General features: G+C 35.1%; 1 protein-coding gene across 2 annotated transcripts in view; it reads left to right on the top strand.

The window, feature by feature from the left end:
• The window catches only part of dlc1 (DLC1 Rho GTPase activating protein), a 166,891-nt gene that overhangs the window by 131,237 nt on the left and 14,746 nt on the right, over positions 1–20,908 (top strand). For both annotated transcript variants that reach the window (XM_039750905.1, XM_039750906.1), the window contains exons 2-6: positions 8,831–8,902; positions 13,439–13,520; positions 15,345–15,408; positions 18,635–20,013; positions 20,449–20,628. In XM_039750905.1, the coding sequence (XP_039606839.1) occupies positions 8,831–8,902; positions 13,439–13,520; positions 15,345–15,408; positions 18,635–20,013; positions 20,449–20,628 (1,777 nt within the window). The remainder of the gene's footprint in view (positions 1–8,830; positions 8,903–13,438; positions 13,521–15,344; positions 15,409–18,634; positions 20,014–20,448; positions 20,629–20,908) is intronic.

The following is a 20,908-nucleotide window of genomic DNA, read 5'->3' as shown; positions in this document are numbered from 1 at the left end:
GTGAACCTTCTTGAAAAGGATTAGATGGGTTCAGTAATGGATAAAGGTACCTTTTAAAGCCTGCAATTTTGTATCTGATTTATATTGATCAGAAATCAAAAAGGTAGATTACATGGTCATTTAAACCCAAGAAGTTTTGTAGGGCATTATTAAGATTTGTAATCCAGGCTATAAATCCAATGAACTGAATATAAATATATTAGATGAGTACCTAGGGAACATGATATATAGTTTTCAGAGATTAAATGATGAAATGTCAGATAGAAAAATAAAGAGAGAAGTTAGATTTTTGGTCAAGATTTGAAAGTTGCACCTCTAAATTGTATCCATTGTGAATGAGTGTGGGTGAGTGCCTGAGTGTGCCCAATGATGGACTGGCTCCTCTTTCAGGGTTTTTTTTCTCTTGAATCTAATGTTGCTGGGACAGACTCTGGTCCCTTTGTGACTTTGGATTAAGTAGGTTTGGGAATGTAAGAAAATGTAATGTATGTGATGTGAACACACCAGCCCATTTACACAATTACTGTGGCTAATCCCCCTGGAAAAGATGATGTACAATGGCGCTTATTGTAAAGTGGTTTAGGTGGGAATCCTAAAACATTTTGAGCAGTGAACATCCACATTTAGGAGGTAGATTATCAACACTGATCATCAATTGTTGTATTCTCATTGGATGTTATAATGTTTTCAAAAAGTTTACAGTGAACTGCATCTGAAAACTACAAAGGGATTGTGAGAAATTCAGGTGTCTTAAGAGTTTTATTCAAGGTAAGCAGTCATGACAGGGATTCAGTAGCATTTGAATTTAAAGCAGTATATAGCACCTTTCAAAGAGAGCACTAGCACAAAGTACTTTGCAAAACAGTCAAAGTGGTCATAATACAATATGCAAACAATAGATTACAATACAAGATAAATCAAACAATGCTTTGCATATATTTAGGAGTAGATAGACAGTACAGTAAACAATCAAGAGGGTAATACTTCAGAAGAGAAAGGATAAAAGGATGAGATTAAGCGCTACAGATTAAATACAGAATAGAAGTCTTAAAATGCAATAGAAACAAGTTGTCCTTCAACCTCAATTTGAGTGTAAGGACAGAAGAAACTTTACTGACAAGATTCAGAGTGAAGGCGTAAACCATGTAGAGCATGAGATGCTATCTAGCATAATAAAATGTGAAAAGGATGGCATGGGGTGGGGGAGATCAAAATAAATTAATTCTAAAGGGCACGACCCTGCAATTGCTTATGCTGCTCTGAAAATTGAGCATAGGATGGATTAAACATTATCTAAAATAACAGTGAACAAAATAACTACAGATGGTATTTGACGAAACAGGCAAGCAATCAGCAACTTTATCCTCACCCAGTTCCATTCAGTTAATGGAAGCATGGCCTTTCAAGGGACTTGAAAGTTTTGTAGAGGATTTATATTTGACAAGCAGTTTTCTGTTTATTAAAATGTCAGTCATTTATAATGAGTAGGAATATAAGTTCATTTTGTAAATGCATTTTACTTATCTTTGTCTTGTGCTGTTTCACTAATTAATGTTTTAGCATGCCTTTAAAAATTATTTTATACCACTGATGTTAAGAATCGCAGCGTTCCTTGTGACTGCCTTTTCACATTTGTACATTTTGCATTTAAATAATTACAACTGCGAGAATTTAATGTTATTCTTGGCCAAAGTCTTTGTATTCTCTGGCTCCAAACAAAGAGCGGCATGTGAGCTACAGGATGGTTCAATACAGTAAACAAATTCACACGCTTCCTACTAACAGGAAAGTGGAAATGAAGTCATTTGCAGAACTGGGACTTGAAGACAATAGCTAAACTGCCCCACAAGAATCAAGTAATTTAAAATCAGTGAACAGGATTTCTACATAATTATCAAAAAGGCCATTTATTTTCCATGTCTTCATATTCTACAGGTCACAGAGTTTTATTGACAATCTTAATGCTTTTTCATAAAGTTGTTTTACTTTTTATGGTTCTTGTTGAGGTAAAAACACCATCAATTAAATTCACTTATACTGTACAGTTTTTTTTTTTAACCAGTTTGGAATGGAGCCAATACACCATTGGTGTTTGGTATATTATGCTGTCAGAGGGAGGTCTTATAATGACCAAAGTGTTTGCCAGATTAGTAAGCAAAGTGTTTGAAAATCCTCAAAATTTTTGAATCCCTGTGCATATTTAAACGATACCTGATTCTCACCATGCTGGAATCTTGTTGAAAGCTGGTTATGAGTCTTAATAACGTCAGGATGGATGGAGCCAGGAAGTAAACACTGGGCTGGAATGTGAAGACGGCGGCTTTGGATATTATGTTTGCCTACAAGCCATCGGGACATGGGGGGGGTTACGGAATGCAAGAGTTCCTGCACTTTCTCAAGAGTTCAGTGAAACAAATTAACATTTGTTTTCTAATTGACTTTGTTTCCATACTCAGATCATGGAGACCTCCAGTTTTTCTAGAGTAAGAAATGTACATTGTTGAACGAGTAAAAGACAGGCAGGTTTTTTAAAAAAAAGTTGTACTGTAAAAATATACTTGAATCAAAATTATTGATTGACGAACACGCACAGCAGTTATGTTTTGTGAACAGCGATTTTTCCAAAACTATAGTGTTTAGTATGTACAGGTCTCTTTTTTTGTTATGAGGAAAGTTTGAAACCTCTTTCAATTAGTAGTGTATTTTTTGGATTGAAAACAAATGTAGGTAATATGGGAATAAGTCCAATTGTTATAATTGGGAGCAGGTTATCTTATTGAAAGGTAACGGTGTATCAAATTTTACTGCTCGTATCTGTTGCATCATGTGTAAGAAGATCAAACACATTCCATTATGGACCTGTACACTTTACCTTAAGGGTCCTATCACCTCACAGCAGTTTTCTGGTTATTTCTTTACTTGTGGATTTGTTTTATATTGACTGAGCTGCATCTTCTTGATGCAGAGGAAATAAACTTAGCTTTGTTTTATTTAATGTCTCATCATGTATTTGTTATTTTTTTCATATTTCGTCAAAAATATTTTAGGACTATTTTGACAACATAGATTAATTAGTTTTTTGAATAGTGTGTGATGGAAGACTGCATATTTCCAATGCCTGAATTTTTATTAACTGTATTAGTAAGGTTAACTGACCTTCATTAAGAGTAATTTAATTTAATCCATGGTTTTTATATATCTTTAAATTTTCCTATCCAGATGAGAAGATATATATATATATATATATATATATATATATATATATATATATATATATATATATATATATATATATATATATATATATATATATATATATATAGATATATATATATATAGATATATAGATATATATATATACACACAGAGTTAGCAAGGCGCTTCAGATCTCTTAACTGTTTTGTTAATTTGATAAACTTTATCTTTATCTCCTTAATTTCTGTTTTTAATGATGTAATCAAAATATTCATATTTATTTAGATTTTTAATATGTTTTGAAATTTAACAACTGATTAATAACAACAGCAACATTGTATTAATTTATCTTGTGGAATTTTCTTGAAACTAAAATATAAAATTGATACAATTGGAACTACTGGAGTCTTCACTCTCAAATCATACTTTGATAACTTGCTTTTGTTAATTTGTTGCATGCAGTTTAGTTAGTGTAGTAGTTTGTGTTTGTATGAGCATTCCCCTGGATATTCTGTACCAAATCCCAAATATCTGCATTTTAGGTTGAATTGACAAATGACAATATGCCCGTTGTGAGAGAGTATGATGATTGTATGTGTAAGTGTGCCTCAAGATGAGGTGCCATCCACTCCCAAGACTCTGTAATACAAAATTCAAGCTTCAAATTCAATGAATTAAAGAATACTTTGCATACTCTAGCATGAGCCACTAACATTGTTTGTCAGAATAAACATTTTACGTCCATGTCTTACTATTGTATTAAGGTTCCCGTTGAAATTAAAAGGTGTTCTTTAAAACTGGAGAATATCATATAATGTAAAGAAAACAATGCATAGTAGCTTGTAGATTTTGTATATACAATATATGTTTTTCATTTATGTGAATATTATGATTTAAATGAAAAAAATATCACTTACCCTATGATGTCACTAGTTTCACATTCAGTAACTGAACCCATGACAGAGCCTCATTGAAATTTGAATGTTCCTAATGTTCACACTCCGACCAAACAGCTTAATTTTTTTTGAGATCTTTATTTATTAGCAGTGTCTTGTCAGTTACTCGCTGGATTTATGATGTTTGTTTTAGCACCTTCTCTCTGGCAGGTTTACTGTCAGGGCATGCTTTTGGTATTTAAATGGATCCTGCCATTTCACCTCGGATGTAACTCTGGGACTGTTTTGCTTCAGGGTCTGAAATGCCTATTTCTTTCAGACCTGCAAGCCTGAGTGTACGTGAAAACATACACACATGCACAGTTACCTGTTTTCATTCTACTGCTAGCCTGTGGTCCACTTTATTGTTTGTTTGTTGCTTAATGCTGTAATTGATAGCAGAAAAACAAATTCCTCTTGTTAAAGCTGTTATTTTAACATAATATCAGATTCTCAAACCTGCTTAGTGCAATTCAGGGCCTCAAGGAGCTGGAGATATACCAGTAGTATCAGACACAAAGCGGAACCAGCAATAAATAGAATGTCAGCCAGTGAATTGGCCACTTGAACAGGACGCATTTAGAGTAACCATTTAACCTGACACACATATTATCTGGGATAGGGAATCCATACAGAAAATGGGTGACCATTCAATAACTTGACATGAGATTTGATATCTGTGTGACAGTTTTTAAATTAAACTAAAGTAAACAAAAAACCATTTGTACTTGATTTACATCAAATCAGTTCTTACAGGTTCAGTCGTTACTTCTTAATATTTTAGCTCATTTTGATTGAAAATTCATAATACTCAATTTAAGATCATTCAACATTCAGCTGATATTTCACTAAATGTATATGATTGCTTAGATAACAGAGTGTCAAATACAGATAGAATTTTTATCTATAATGGCAGTGCATGGAAGCAGCACTAAGTAGGAATTTATGATGCCTGACAGCGTTGCCCTTTTAATTAAACAAAATACTATAATAAATAATTTTCTTCCTTAACTAATAGGGATGAAGTATTGGGGGGATGGGGGCCTCATATCAACTGGTGTCTGTGAGAACCAACTCCATTTGGCATCCACTGTCTAAAGAGTGTTTTACATTTCATTGAGGAGTTGTCCAGTGGTTGAAACAATGTCCAAACAGCATTTGGCAGTAATTTGTAAGACGTTAAGAAATTTGGCACCATGTTTCGAATCTTTGAATTGCATTTACCTGACTGTGCTACAAATGGTTTAACTAACTGTAGTACAAATGTCTTCTGTTTAAAACATATCCAAGTTAGCTGATTTATTTTAAATATAAATTATCTGCATTTGTAATTGTGGCTATAAATATGCATTGAAAAGACAAAAAAAAATATTACTTAATATTCCATGTATGCCTGAATTAAGGGCATATATGACTAAGGGAGTAGAAACAAATGTACTAAATGACATATGTGCTATATACAGGAAGTCTAATAAAAAATATTTTTTGTACGTATTTTAGATGTCTCTATAGCTTGACTCTTTGAAGTGTAGTCCTCTTTCTAGATGTGTGTGTGTATGACTTACTATATTCTGTACACTACATGTTTAACGTACAGACATATTGTCACAAGCTCCCTTCAAAAAAAAAAAAAAGAGTTGAGCAGTTCAGACCTGTCAGGAATTTTGAATGCTATTTCCAGAGTAGATTTCCTACTTCCTTTTTATCACTTGGTCTGATGACAGATCGTAAAGGGAATGGCTGACATACTGAACCCTGAGTTTATTTTTATAGCTTCGTGATCATCACTCCTTTCAGATTGTATTCATCCAATTTTTTTACTCTCCTTTTAGCTTTTGTCCTGACCTTTTATTTATCAAACAGGAAAGAGAGTAGATGGCTCTTGGCAATGGTTTGCTGGTCCAGGGAGCCATGAAGCCCTGGGGTCAGGTAAACCTATCTCTAAAGCAGCCGTTTATGGCCCTCACTAGAGGTCAGTTTCCTGGAAACCATCAGCACCGTGGCAGATCTTTTACTTCCAAGTTTGCTCTTTTTTAACCTCTCCCTAAATATAACAAATGGAGCAAGCATTACCATCTACTTCAACTGATTTTGGCATTGTTTGAATTTTTATATACATTTATTAAGAATAAGGTAATAGGTATGAATAGAACAGAATTTATTGATCACCAGAGAATAAGTACATATTACTGTAAATAAAGGTAGGCAACACATTTAAACAGTTAAACAACTAACAAATACCAAAATTCACCAGAAATGAGCATCTTTTGAAAACCCTGGAATAAATAAAAATGATATAAGTAATGTCTTTATGACTGCTTAAATAGTGTTTAATATGTATTCAGACAGCATTTGTCAGTCTATGTATGTTTTATTTATAACATCAATAGGTGCAGAAGAAGGAACTTTTTAGTGATTAATTGTTACACTAATTAATTACACTATTGTGGTGGTGGAATAGACAGCAATTGCCAAGGTGATGATCAAAGATATCCCTCTGCCCTGACTGCTTTCTTTTTAAATTTATGGAGTCTTATAGAGAGAAATAAATAAGGGTGGATGGAATTCAAACAAACAGACAAAATATTTTACTGTGATAAGCTCCATTGTTTAAAAGTGAACAATGATGCATGCTTCTATGGGAGGACAGGGATTGCTTGAGGGCAGTAGACCCTGTTTTGTATAGCCAGAACTGAAACCTGTAGTGACACCTGCATCTAAATTGGGATCTCAAGCCCTGTGTCATTTTTATCTAAAGAAGAACCTTGTCTTTTAATATATTATTCCATTATTATTGACTCTGAAAACAAGTGTAAAGTGGTAACCCAGTGGATCTGGAGTCATGAAATGACTTTGAGGTTGATTGCTCACTAGCAGAAGAAATAAACCAGGGAGGAGAAAGATCAATGCAGATAGGTGATAAGTAAGTAACTGTTTAGGGTGATATTTAGGATAGGCAGGTGCATGATCAGAATATGATGGGGAGATACTTAGTCAGAGAGACAGGTACAGCAAGACCCAGAGGGGTCTTTTTTTACTTTGTGCTTTGTGTTCTCCTTTTGTTTGGTCACTACTCCAAATTTATAAATATAGCACCATTTTTTATGTCTGTGTCTATGGAGATTTTCCAGTACTTATATAGTACCAGAGTTAAGGAGTGCATTGTGGAAGAGTAAAAGTAGTTTTTGTGACAATAGTGACATTCTTTTGCTCAGCAGGATAAGCTAAGCATGCTCAGCATTTTAGTAGAGAAATGTGAGTTTATAAGTTGGAGCCCACAAAGTGACCAACTTTCAGCAGCCCTTACATTCTTTTCTTTAAATATTTTTGTTTTATATGTGTATATGACTTAAGTACACAAATGGATATTCAGTGTGCATATAAATTTAGTCGAAAATGGAAATCAATGTAAATACACTTTGTATAATATCATCAAATTAAGATGTTGGATTACAAACCACTGAGAAATTAATAGGCATGTGTGCAGTCAGAAAAATTCTATGCAAAGTATCACATTACAGAGCTTAAAGTGTGACACATAGTTAAAGCTGGCAATCTCTATAGATGACAGGTTTGTAAATATCTATTAAAGGCTTTAGTCGGTAATGGTAACCGATACTGTGACACCCTACATTTTAAAACTTTCCATGATGTTCAAGTCTTTTCTTATTCAAGAAGACCAGTCTTTAAATTTTGAGGGAAATGTACTTCATCCCTTTCTTATTTCTGCATTTCAAGACGTGTTTCATGTTAATACCTGGCCTGTTTTATTAATTTGCTCTTTGTTTCCCCCCTCTAGAAGGCTTTAATACTGTCCAAAGCAAACTCATCTGTGAAAGAGGCAGAGCCAGCTTTCCATTTGTTAACTTTTTCAGGAAACATGTTCAGTTTGCTTAGTGAGAACTCAGTTTTCCAAATGCCCTTTAGGCCTATTACACTTTTGCTAAAGCTTTTAATGATGTAATGTGTTGGATGCAAGGTAGTACAATGAGCTTTTAGCCTTAAGGGGACATTTCTTACATTTTTCTTTACTATATGTTTTACTGATGTGTCTATTGGGCCTTGTAATAAATTCAGTAATTCGTTGCATTTTCCACTTCTAAAACTGATTAGAAATGTAGTTTGATGGCTCTGATGAGTTATTAAATGGAAATCAAATTAGCTGTTTACTTTTTTAATGTGTGCTGGTGTACAAAGACGCAGGGAGCTTCTATTTTGAAAAGCAAGAGTCAGTTTTAGATAGCAACTGCTGATCTTTGTATCCTCCCATGCATTACTGGCATACATCAGCAGAATAACATTAAACCATCATTTTCTCAATTTATCAGCATTGGCTTATTTTTAAATAGTGGTAACCACAAAAAAGAAATAGTTTGTTTAAGAGTTCAATAGATTATCACACTTGCCTTCTGTTACAAGCCTGACAGGCAAGATAAAACATTTTGATCATCAACATCAGCTCTTATCTAACCACTAAATAATGAAGAGCTTTTCAGCTTACAGCAAGAAATTGCTGTCTGCTATCATTGGTAGATTTTTTAAACTGAATCCCAGGTTCATTATGACTAAAAGGATAAAGTTTCTCATAGCACTCAGACTAGAAGAAACTTTGAAAAAGGATGCTGTGTCTATGCAAGCTATAAAAGCACCAAGTTGTCTGTTTGCCACAAATTAAATGAGTTTGTTCTCTTTTGTTGTAGAAATCGAAGCAAAGGAGGCCTGCGACTGGCTACGGGCAGCAGGGTTCCCACAGTATGCACAACTCTATGAAGGTAATACAATTTTTTGGCTTCTTATGTGTGGACAAAGGCAATTTAAGTTACAACCTTTTGGGCAATCTTTCACAGTGGCGCTCTTTGTAATTTTTTTTATTATTACTTAGAGTTAGCTTAATTGCTCTTCACTACCATAAAACAGTAAATGTGGCTAAGCTTTGTGTTTTGACTTGGCTTCATAATACAATAGCAAAAAGAAGAAATATTACTGTTAAATCAAAACAGTCTTACTTCACAAAGCTAAAAAGTTTACTCTAGTAATCAATGTGAGTTTAACTGTTTTGATCAACAAAATCCATTTTATTTATTCACTACATTTGTTCCATATCCCAAAAAACGCGCAACTAAATGTATTATTATTATCTTTTCTTTATCCCAACTCTCTCTACGTCACTGAATATGTTTTATATGTTGCCTCCTTTTTATCTTGTTCAGTGAGTGAAAGTTTGTTGTTAATAGCTGTATTACATTTTCATGCCATGGTGGGTCCTGACATATACAATAAACTGTAACTTCCCAATCTTACTTTCACACAATTTGTTATATCTCAGCTTATTTGACAAGAAGCTTAAAATAGATAAATGTAGAGTAACTTGGTATGAACTGTTCATTTTAAACAAAATATATAGCCTTTGTTATAAGACTCATGCAGTGGACTGAACTTCTGTCGATGTCAGTGAAATTTAAAGTTAAAAATTTTGTTGCAGCAAACCTTTTCTCTCATTTAGTTTTGGTGTATTTTTTTAACCTGCTTTTTCTTATTTAAGAAAGTCTATTAGTTAATCAATATATGTTTTATTTGGCACATTTTATAGCAATTATTTTAAGCTAATTAGGAAAGCAAACAAGAATACTATATAAAGTCACAAAAAATTTAAAGATGAATTGAAATATCATTCAATTCCATGACTGATCAGTGAGAAGTACTGAGCCTCTGGCAAGAACCTGCTTGTACTCTATTCTGAGTAAGATAAAAATGGAAAACAATAAAGTGGACATACAAAGAAGCAGGCATTATTATGATAATGCATATACAGTGATGCCATTTATTAAAGTGTTAAGAGATTGAATAAGATCATTTGCAGGTATGATTCAAATGTTACAGTTGATAAAGATTAAAACTAACACATTAGAAGAGATTTACAGAACAGGAGCCAAAATTGCACCAGGTTTTTATATGCCAGAAAAAACATTATGTTACACTGAACAGAAAAGCAGATTGTGCATGTATAATATACCACAAGTGTTCCAGGATATGCATTCTCCTTCAGTAGCATGTTTAGTAGCATGTTCAAAAATAAAACTTGGATAGAAAAAAGGGAATTAGTCACGCATTTATACAATTCAGCCTTTACCTGTTTTTGTAGCATGCATTTAATAATTTCAATTTAAGTTAATAAAGCAGTGCTGTGTTTATTCCACTGACCAGTGCTACATTTAGTTTTGTTTCTTCTGGCATAGCAATCTTTTACAGGCTCTAGACGTTACAACATTTACATACATAAACATGTACTGTATAACAATATTATGACATTATGAAACTCCATTAGCATAACAGTTCCAATACATCATCAGACAACAGAAAACAGCAAAACAAAACTTCAGTTTACATCAACTCTTGGAGGTCCACATTCTTAAAAAACAAGGAAAGTCACCATTGTGTTGATCTAGGTCAGCTGACCACTTGATGTGACATGTAGAGTGCCAAGGATTATTGTGAGCACCAAACACACCAAACAATCTGGAGATGACTGAGAAACAATAAATTGTTGTCAAAAGACAAGCAAGGGACAACATACCAGAGAAGCCAAAATAAGAATGAGTAACGAAAATTAAACAACAACACAAACATGGAAAGTCAGAATCAGAAAAGGGTCATAACCAAAACACAATAATTACTATTCTATAGCTTTTCCCAGCAGCATCATTTAAACAAATTACATAAGGTCTACCAAGCAATGTTAAAGCTTATGTCTTTATTGCTTGGATAAGTGTCTTAAAAAAATTGTTCTCAGTTTATATCATTTTCTGAAAACCAGAGATGGGAGTTTGATTGTTTTGAATATGTTAGATTTAGAATTTGGTACAATTTGTTATCTGTTAATCCATGAGATGAATATCATTTACAATGTATCTCCTTTGTGATTGATCATTTTTTGATTTACATGCACATTAAGTACATTCAACAGAGGTTTGTATTGTGCTGTTTTTGGCTTGGATCACTGCATTACATACAACAATAAAGACACAGCCAGCTCTTCTTCTCATGATTCATAAAATATTGTATTAAAACACACAACAAAAATTTAGTAGCGACAAATGACCAGTTCTTCTAATTTTATTTAGTGCTTTTTGATTTGTTCTTCTTTGATCAATTGAGTCGATTAACAGCAAATATGATAAAATTTATGTAACACCAATTTTTGCTTTAGAAAATCTTAGAGCATTAGTTATATTACCTGTATCTGTGAAGGTACAGAGAAATCTTTTACTCTTAGATGAACTCTCTATAAATGGTTATATTGCTTCTGCAGAACAAGGCTCTTTATTATTTTCTGACATCATCTGAGTGATGAAACTAATTATCTAGATCTTTCTAGATAGTTAAAAAGCTGCAAATCCTTGAGTTTTGAATTTGGATGAAGTGTTTAAACATTGAAGCCAAAAATGAAAGTAAATATACTATCTTAAAAGTAAACGTAACTTTAGGAACAACTGCTATTTCACATGGACACCAGAAAGCAACTTGAGGCAGTCAATTGGCTGTATTGAAGATCTACAGTCTTTATTTGGAAACCAAGCTAGTTATCCCTATAATAGGGAGGTTTATACATTTTGATGTGTGGATTCATCATAACGTTTAACAGGGCCACCACAGATAACCCAGTCCTTTTCCATATTTGTTACTTGGAATTATCTGTGTTTCTTTCAAAGTTCTTACTTTGATGTGATGTGATTTGAAATACACTGAAAATCTCATCTGTTTACTCTGCTTTACCAGATTATTAAATATCAACATTGCATTTTCAAAGAATTTGAATGCAAATTAAAAAAAAAAATCATATGTCTTGGCTGTCAGAAGTGTTTCATGTCTTCATTTATTCAATACACACAAGAAGTGGAAAAAAGCAATGTTTTCTTCTTTTGTTCTTCAAGAGAGGAAATAAGAAACTGATACAGTATGTATTAAACAAACTGGAAGGTTAATATTTCAGTTTCATCACTTTATATAGTTTAAAATGTACTTAATTTTAAACTATAAATATAAAAGAAAGTGTGCTGACACTTAGAAAGACAAGTATAGGGAGCAGAAGGAGTGGGGTGTATTATTTAAGAAGGTTTACATATTAAATGGATTACTTAAGGCTGCAGGGTTTCCTTAAACTAATTAAAGAAGGTCTTTTGTGTAAGCAACAAATATAAAAAAATTGTCCTTGTTTATCATACAAGTAGCAAATCTGCCAAAAAAGGATATTTTTTCCTTTCTACTACAATATACTATATTTCATTATAAAACAAATTCAGAATTTGAAACAAAAAACATTTAAATATTACACATCACCTCATCTTGTCACTGCAAAAAATACTGAAAGTTTAAATCTGCTGAGTTCAAGAATAAGTTGCTTGATATTGTTGAAGGAAACGAGTCTATCCATGTTTATTTCTCAATTTGGACTTTAAGCAAAAATTTGGTATTTCATAAAGTAATTTGTTTGAGGATATTACTTTGAACAGGTACATCACATTTAAGACACTTAAACCTATGAGCTGTAGTACCTCCAGCATCAGATGGTGGTGTCAGTATCAAAGACTCCATTATGACCCAGCCCTCAGTCAGGGCAGGCGGCTGATTCAGGAATGAAGGCTACACTAGGCAAACATGTTTGCATTTTGGAGAACTTAAAACGGGTCATTGATAATGACTTATAGGGGTAGTTAACAAATAGTCCATGGAGAAGCAGAGGTTTATTTTCCTGTTTTTAATTATGTTTTACTTTAGGAGATAATTACATTGGTTTTTTTTTGTGTGCATGCTTTGCACAATAATATGTTAAATTGTAAATGAGAATATTCTGCAAATCCTCTGACTAAAAAAGATTTGTAATTTGTGTAGTTCCGAAAAATTTTGAACTTGAATTGGAAAAGAATGTTTTTCTGCAAAACCATTTATAGGACATTATATTTTAAAATGATAAACATTGTAAGCCTTAACATTTGCCATGTTTGTTAAGCACGGTAATCACACCAGTTTGTCGAATTTCTTGGCCTGAGAATATTCTTGTTTTTCAGCAGTACATCATTCCTTATGCTTTTTTCTCCATTACCTCTCTCCCTGTATATAAGCTCTCATCTCAATGCATTTGAAGGGCTGGCATTCCTCTGAACATTTCAGTGCTGTTTATCTTGGGTAAAGCAGGTCATCTCTTTCATGGAAGGAGAGAAGAAAGAGACAGATGCTTGCTTTGATGAGGATTTCTCCTGGGAATTCACTCTTTTCTGATTCTCCATCTGGCTGGTTCCTTTTTTTTTTAGATTGTCTCTTTCCCATTGAAATTGCTTCAGTGACTCGGGACCATGATTTTCTGGATCGAGATGCCATTGAAGCACTCTGCAGGTAAGTTCAAAGGTGGTAATTGTTATAAGGAAAATGTATATCAATAATAATTTAAGTTTATTGTTTACAGAGAAATACACCAGAATAATTTTAATTTTAAAAAGTATTTTTTATTGATGACAAATATGTTTTAGGTCCTTTGCAATGTAAGGCTCTTCTTAAGTCAGCAATTAAAGGTTCTGCATACTGTGATATGAAGATTTGACTAGCATGGTGTGTAGTCAAAGACATCAGCAGTACTGGAACTATGTTGATTGCTTTGAAAATTAATGCAGTGGGTTTACTTGACTGATGTGAAATTGAAATCCCAAATGTCAAAGATGAAAGGAGTATAGTCAGCTCTATGATGTCATAGATCTTTGAAGCCGCACTTGCATTAAGCTAGGGCATTGAGAAAGAGCAAGGCTTCACTGATATCCATGACCATTGACTAGCTGCATACCCTTTATAACAGATGACCACTGCTCAGATTGACAGATGCCACAGCTGGATAAAATGTAGAAGACTGTTAAGCTTGATGTACTAATCTAGGCCGGCCAAGCTGTCAACACGATGGGAGATTTATTTCTCAAGAGTGGTTACCAAAGGTCATTTCACTTCACAGGCTTTTGTGTTACTACATTGTAATGAATGCAGTAACACTGGTCTTAGCTACAGTATATTGTACAGCAGTAGTAAATCTGAAGCATTAGAAATGATTCTGTGAAAGATTTCAGTGACCCAGAGGTGAATGCAAATTATTTTTCCTCTAGTGCCTTTGCAAATTCTTCAATATGTTTTAATGCACTTTCTGCTTCAAGTGTTTAATATTAATGTATTTAAACATGAACAATATGTTTTCATCAACCAAAATGAGTGCCTGGATACATTCAGTGTCTAAAAGGTAATAAAATCCAAAATGAAAGACTCTAAGCAGTCAGCTTATATTTACAGTAGTATAAAATGCATTAAAATGTGTTCTTTGTGTTTCCGCTTAATTCCAGTTTGTGGCAGGCTATTAATTTATTAGTTCTTAAATAATACAAAGCATGATAAATCTTTACATGTTGTGCAGTAATGCAACACTTAAGTGATAAATAAAAATTGGAAAAGCCTTTTCTTCACTGCGCTTATTGCATCACTACAGAACTTGTTTACATGAATGGGCTAGATTGGAGGAGTGGAAAGAGGAATTATCTTGATCAAAATATGTGGCGGCATTATCTTTGACTTTTTTTGTTATGTCACGCTATTTAAGAAGTAGTACTATTTAAACAATTCAAAATACATTCTTTCCTCTCGGTCTGACAGTGTCTCCCTTCACACTTCAAAGTGAACAGGTTAGTTGCAGAAGGGTATTTGTCTGCGACAGGTTGGCGGCAGATGAGCTATGATAGGATTAGGGGGAGGTTCCTATTTTTTATATTATCCTGAACAACTACTAAGACACTGACGTTTGTGGCACTGCTGGTTTCAAACATGCCTGCCGAAAAACAGTGGGGAAATAAAACAAGCCGGGAGGTTGCAGGTCTTATTAATTGAAAATAAAGAGAAGTAATGTTAAACAATTGCTTTCTAAAGCCATTAAGGGTTGTGATTGGTCCCTCAAAATAGGCTCTCTGGATACCTTTTTGTTTCACTTTATTCGAAAAGATGCTGAATCTCCAATAGAGAGAATATTAATAAAATTCAAAGAAAAAATGATGTTTAATGTTGGTTGGTTCTTGTCTTTCTAAAAAGAAAGCAAATGTTTTATTTGTTATGTTAGCAGAATTTGGATCTGTCTGTTCTGCTATACTTTTGGAAAGGATTCACTTAATTCAGCTGTATACCTTTGCTTTACAGGAGGTTAAATACTCTGAACAAATGTGCTGTAATGAAGTTGGAAATAAGTCCACTGCGAAAACGGGTATGTTTATTTACCTATCCTAATTCTTCAGCTTCTTTCATAATTTTCAATATTCATACATCTAATTCTTAGCATTGTTCTTCCACTGCATTCCAGGATTTCGTAGGATGGATCTTTATTTCGGGTTCTTGCTTTTGCATTTGATGTGATTATAACACAATTATTTGTTCTTTAATGTCAACAGGAAAATTGTTCCCAGCCTTAATGCCCCTGTCTTGTGATGAACCAGGCAAATTTTGATTAAGTCAACAAAATGTGTTTGTGTATCTATCTGGTAGTGCATCTTTATAAATGTTGTCTTAGCATCAGTCTCATATTATAGAAACAAAATCAGATGTACAGTAAGTAATTGGCCAGTGCCCTGTACTGAACTGATTCTTTACTTGTTCCATATTCACCTGGGACAGGCAGTGGTACCCTGTGATCCTAAACTAAATTATGCAGGCTTGAAAATATTATGGTTTATTGTGTTACAGTGAAATTTGTTTCTCAGTACAGTATGTAGAATTTGTTTTCTTATTGATTGAGAGGTGGGTGCAAGGAATTTGGCCACACGAAGTTGACATGGTCTTTGTAGGTGGTCAGAGGCTCTGTGTGCGTTCTTACAATTGGTAACAATGCTACAACTGGTAAAATCTCTGTTTGACATTCCTTTCTTGCTCTTGTGTTGCTCACAGCGCTCTGTCAACTTGTCCACATGCAAATAAGGTTCCAGATGAATACATCTAAGCAGCCAACAATGCAGGCTGTTGACCTTTGGGATGACTTGAAGGGAAGGTGAAAGTGGGGAGGCTCTTTGCTCACTTTATGTGGCGCAGCCCTGCCCATTGCTGGAATGTCTTGTGTGTGTTACAAGTGGCAGTTTCATATACTTGGTTAACATGTCAGTGTCTGAGGAAATACTGAAAGACACATTGGAGTAATCTCCAGTTGGCAGCCTTGGCTAGCATGTTAGTCAGAGAGAGGCATGTTAAACATTTATCAATATACCTATTTTTCTTATGTTCATATGTAATTTTGTGTTTATGTAGTCAAGCTGCCATTTCATTTATTTGCAAGGTAAAGCTGTTAAACGTTTAACAAAATTTGAGTAGAGCTTTCTGGTTAATAAATAAAACAAACAGGACTGTATGGAAGTAGCATTAATAAATTTAAAATTCTTTGGTCTTTCTATAATTTCTGAAGATAGTACAGTACTTTAAAGAAATATTTGGTATGATGTACTAGAGGGATAAGAACATTTAAAATTGCACACATTAGTCATAGATATCATGTCGTGTAAGCATCAGGAAACCACCCAGGGGTCCAAAAAGTACAGAGGTTTTATAGACCTTTGTCGCCATGTCATTAGTCACAGCCAGGAAGCTTCTAAAGACCGACTGTGCTCACTGCTTTGCTCTAAATTGGAGTCAGGCTGCCTGTTAGAAGGCTAGCTGTTAATTGCTAGAAAACAAGCACAAGACTCCTTTGAAAAGTTAGCTGACTCTGAAGCTGGTCTAGAGGAATTCCAGAGCCCAGCTGACTTGAGTTTAAATGTTGGGAACTAATTTTGGAATTTCCTGTTACCTTTGGGGCCGTATCCTGCAGTGATAAATGCTTCAGAGAAACATGAGGGCATACATTGATGGGGTTCCGAATACAAAACAACAACACTTTGATGTAATCTTGCTGCTGAATCTTTACATGCTTGTTTTTGGTCTGAGTGTCTATGTTTATGTTAGTTTCTTGATGTGCATTGAGAGGTACACGTACACACACGTGTGAGTGTGTGTGTGTGTGTGTGTGTCATCTCATTGTCCTTTGAATGAGGCTGCATGGCAGACTTAAAGGAGCAGTTCTAATACTGACCAAAGTAGCCAAACAGTAACTTTTGTGAAGTGGTGAAAACCAAGAAAAGTAATGGAGATGCAAGTCGATCATTGAAGCTTTAAAGCATAACTGATGATTCTTTTAACCTGAAATATAATAAATGTAATTTTTTACTGTAATACTAATTTTTTCAAGTCCTGGCCCTGGCGGAAGTCATAGGAAGTAACTGTTAATTTGCTAAAGGAATTATTAGGTTTATAGTAAAACATTGAACTACAGTGGCATAAGAATTGTTAAAGTTCTTATGTTCAACTGTGAAGCTGTTTTTCAGCTTTACAAATTTTAACACTAAAGTTAGTGTATTGCATTTTTTTTTCTTTGCACAGTGCCAGCAGCAATCAGTGCAAGACACAACCCAGGATTGTAGTAAATTAAGTATGAAACACGACCACAAACAAATCCTTTTCAAATTTTAGGATGCAATAGACATAATCATGGGAATTCGTTTGTTGGTTGCTCAAAGTTTTTTAAGCATCTAGTACATGTTGTGGACTGTCGTTAAATAACCTGTTGTATTTTGTTACCAAGTTATGTGGTTACCTTCTGGTATTTAGTTAATAATAGCAGAACTTGCCAATACAGAAGCTTTGTGTGTTTTGTTTTATGAATGATAATAATTGCTTGCTATACTTATGATTTCTGCGGTGGGCTGGCGCTGTGCCCGGGATTTGTTCCTGCCTTGCACCCTGTGTTGGCTGGGATTGGCTCCAGCAGACCCCCATGACCCTGTGTTAGGATATAGCGGGTTGGGTAATGACTGACTGACTTATGATTTCTCCTCTGCTTTTGGATATTGCTGGCTTAGTTCTTTTGTAAGTGTCCCTTTCCTATACCCTAGCAAATAAGTAAATGATTTTTGAATTATGGACCAGACCCACTCAAACACAGGGAGAAAGTGACCATATAGGGAATTGAACCCAAATCCCAGGGGCTATGAGGCAGCAGAATTAACAACCGTGCCTCCCCAAGTTTAGATCATAGTATGAGAAAAGTTCATTTATCAACCCAGTGACATTTTTACCACTTATTTGTTTAAAATAGAAAGAATGTGTAGCATAACAGTAATTTGGGATTTTGTCCAAGTCCTGGGCTCTAGTGTTTCATGTTTGAGAGCTGCAGCAGTGTATTTTATCGTTCAGGTTTCAGCTGTGCAAGAATGTAATTTTTCTTTGGTATATAATGTGAAATGTAGTATTTTCATTTCTGCTTACCATTATGCATGGAATATGTTGTTTTCAGAGGTGAAATGGGGGCTTTTTAAGATGTATTTCTTCTCATTGTCTTTGCTTTCTCAATTATTTCTTCTGTACCAGAAACTTCGAATAAAAGAAAATCATTTTGCCGTTTTTTCTTTCAGAGTGAAGATTCAGATGAAGATGAACCTTGTGCCATCAGTGGTAAATGGACCTTTCAGAGAGACAGCAAGAGATGGTCTCGACTAGAGGACCTGGATGTGTTTTGTTGTGCAGACAATTCAGCCCCCTTCCCACTTCAAGATTCTGCTTTAAATGTTGGGTTGAGTATTGAGAGTGTCCTGACTGAATTAAGTGAACAGCAGGAGGTAGGCTCACTCCACAGTGCCAGTGGCAGCAGCACAGGGAGCCAAGGAGCTGGTCTTCAAAATGTGAGCATTGGAGCCACTCGTACTAGCTCTGTGACAAGTGTGTGCTCATCTGAAACATCAATTGCCAATGAAGATTCTTTCTCTGAAGGTCTACCTTCTCCCAAGGAACAATCAAGCTTCCAATATGGCACAAAATCCAGTGGGAAGAGCACCAGATCAAAAGCTAAAAGCTTTCTGAAAAGGATGGAGAGCCTTCGTTTGAAAAGCTCTCCCAGTAAGAAGAAGAAAATGGCACCCAAGCTGGTGATTAGTGGACCAGTTCTTCGGGAGGGCATTGATGAAGATAAACTTAGACGTCTTAATTGTGTGGAGATCTCTAGTTTGAATGGACATTATAGCAATCTCCCTCGTAACAGGAGTGTTTCTTATTCTCCGCAGACAAGCAGTAGTAGTAGTCATTCAGAAGCTAGCAGCAGTACAGTCAGCACTCCAAGTCCGGTCACAAGAGCTCGCAGCCACAGTGCTGCCTGCACAAATAACAACAACAAGCGAGTTGGAATGTATTTAGAGGGATTTGACCCTTTTACACAGCTTCAACAATTTCAATTTTTGCCTGATGTGGCCAACCAGAACTTACTCAATCAAAAAGAGGCACCTGAAGATGATATTATCTTTTTGATCCCAGAAGGTCACAAGCCTGGCACTTTCCCTAAAGCACTTTGCAACAGTATTGCGCACTGTCGGCTCAGGAGGGAAAGCAGTGACGACAGTTCCAAAGGATCGAGCTGTGGTGGCCGGAATAGGAGAAACTCTGCCAGCTCTTTGGATAGTAGAATAAGTGTATATGATAATGTACCATGTTCTTTTCTACTTGATGGAGAGGATGAGGAAGCCCTCTACCCCAAACTAGATGACATCCTGCAGCATGTCAAAGGTCTTCAGAGGTTTGTGAACGAATGGTCAGAACAGACAGGCGAGGAGGGAGATTCAGACTCTGCCCTTGATTCAGTTTCTCCTTGCCCATCCTCGCCTCTGCAGAACCACCTGGAAGAGACAGAAAATAGCAGTGATGTCGAGAGCCCAGGAATCTCTTTGAATGAAACGGAAGAAGTGCTGACTGGACAGGAGCGCAGAGACTCCGGTGTGGGTGCCTCCTTGACTAGATCAAACAGGTTGGTAATTCGTCAGCAATTTGTCCCTGATTTGCGGAAGAAATCCTTGACATAAATTAGTATTTTGGTGAGATCTCTTGGCAGTACTAGCAGGGCACGTTTTGACAAATCTTTTGGTGTTATGAAACGTATTACTTGAACATTTAGTCATGCTAAAGAATGTATGTTAAAAATGCATTGCTAGAATGTGTGGTAATACTTCCAAAGGCAAACACATGTAGGTAACTTATAAGTCTAATTAATGTAACTCAAGGACAAAGTTTCAACATTGTAGCCTGTGATGCAATTAATATGTATTAACCAATTTGCAAAAGTCTTAAATATTCTGATCACTTTTCAGCTAAAAAGAAAAAAGATATTGAAGCTTTTTGGATGATACTCCCCTGATATGCTTACTTGGCACGTTACTTAAATCTGTCCTTTGCATCTTCACAGACCCAAGAAGCTGAGGTGGCACAGTTTTCAAAGTTCTCACAGGCCAAGTCTGTCTTCATTGTTATTGCAAATTAACTGTCAATCGGTGACACAGATGAACCTCCTTCAGAAATACTCCCTCTTAAAGCTTACAGCTCTACTGGAAAAGTACACACCTACAAATAAACATGGCTTCAGCTGGTGAGTCCAAATGCTTTTATCCACAAAGTTATTTTTTATTAATTAAAACCAGGATGCTAAGTAGATACACATGAGTTTCAATCAGTGAATGTATGCCAGGGAAGCAGAAACAACCATTCTATGCCAAAATTAGCTCCACTTTTCCTGATTGATAGTTACTATTACTTCATCCATCCATTATCCAACCCGTTATATCCTAACTACAGTGTCGCAGAGGTCTGCTGGAGCCAATCCCAGCAAGGCAGGAAACAAAGGGACAATTTTGAATTGCCAATGCACC

The sequence above is a fragment of the Polypterus senegalus genome, chromosome 4, assembly GCF_016835505.1.
Source record: "Polypterus senegalus isolate Bchr_013 chromosome 4, ASM1683550v1, whole genome shotgun sequence".
Taxonomy (NCBI): Eukaryota; Metazoa; Chordata; class Cladistia; order Polypteriformes; family Polypteridae; genus Polypterus; species Polypterus senegalus.
Note: the sequence above shows the minus strand (reverse complement) of the source record. Positions and strands in the feature narration are given on the sequence as shown.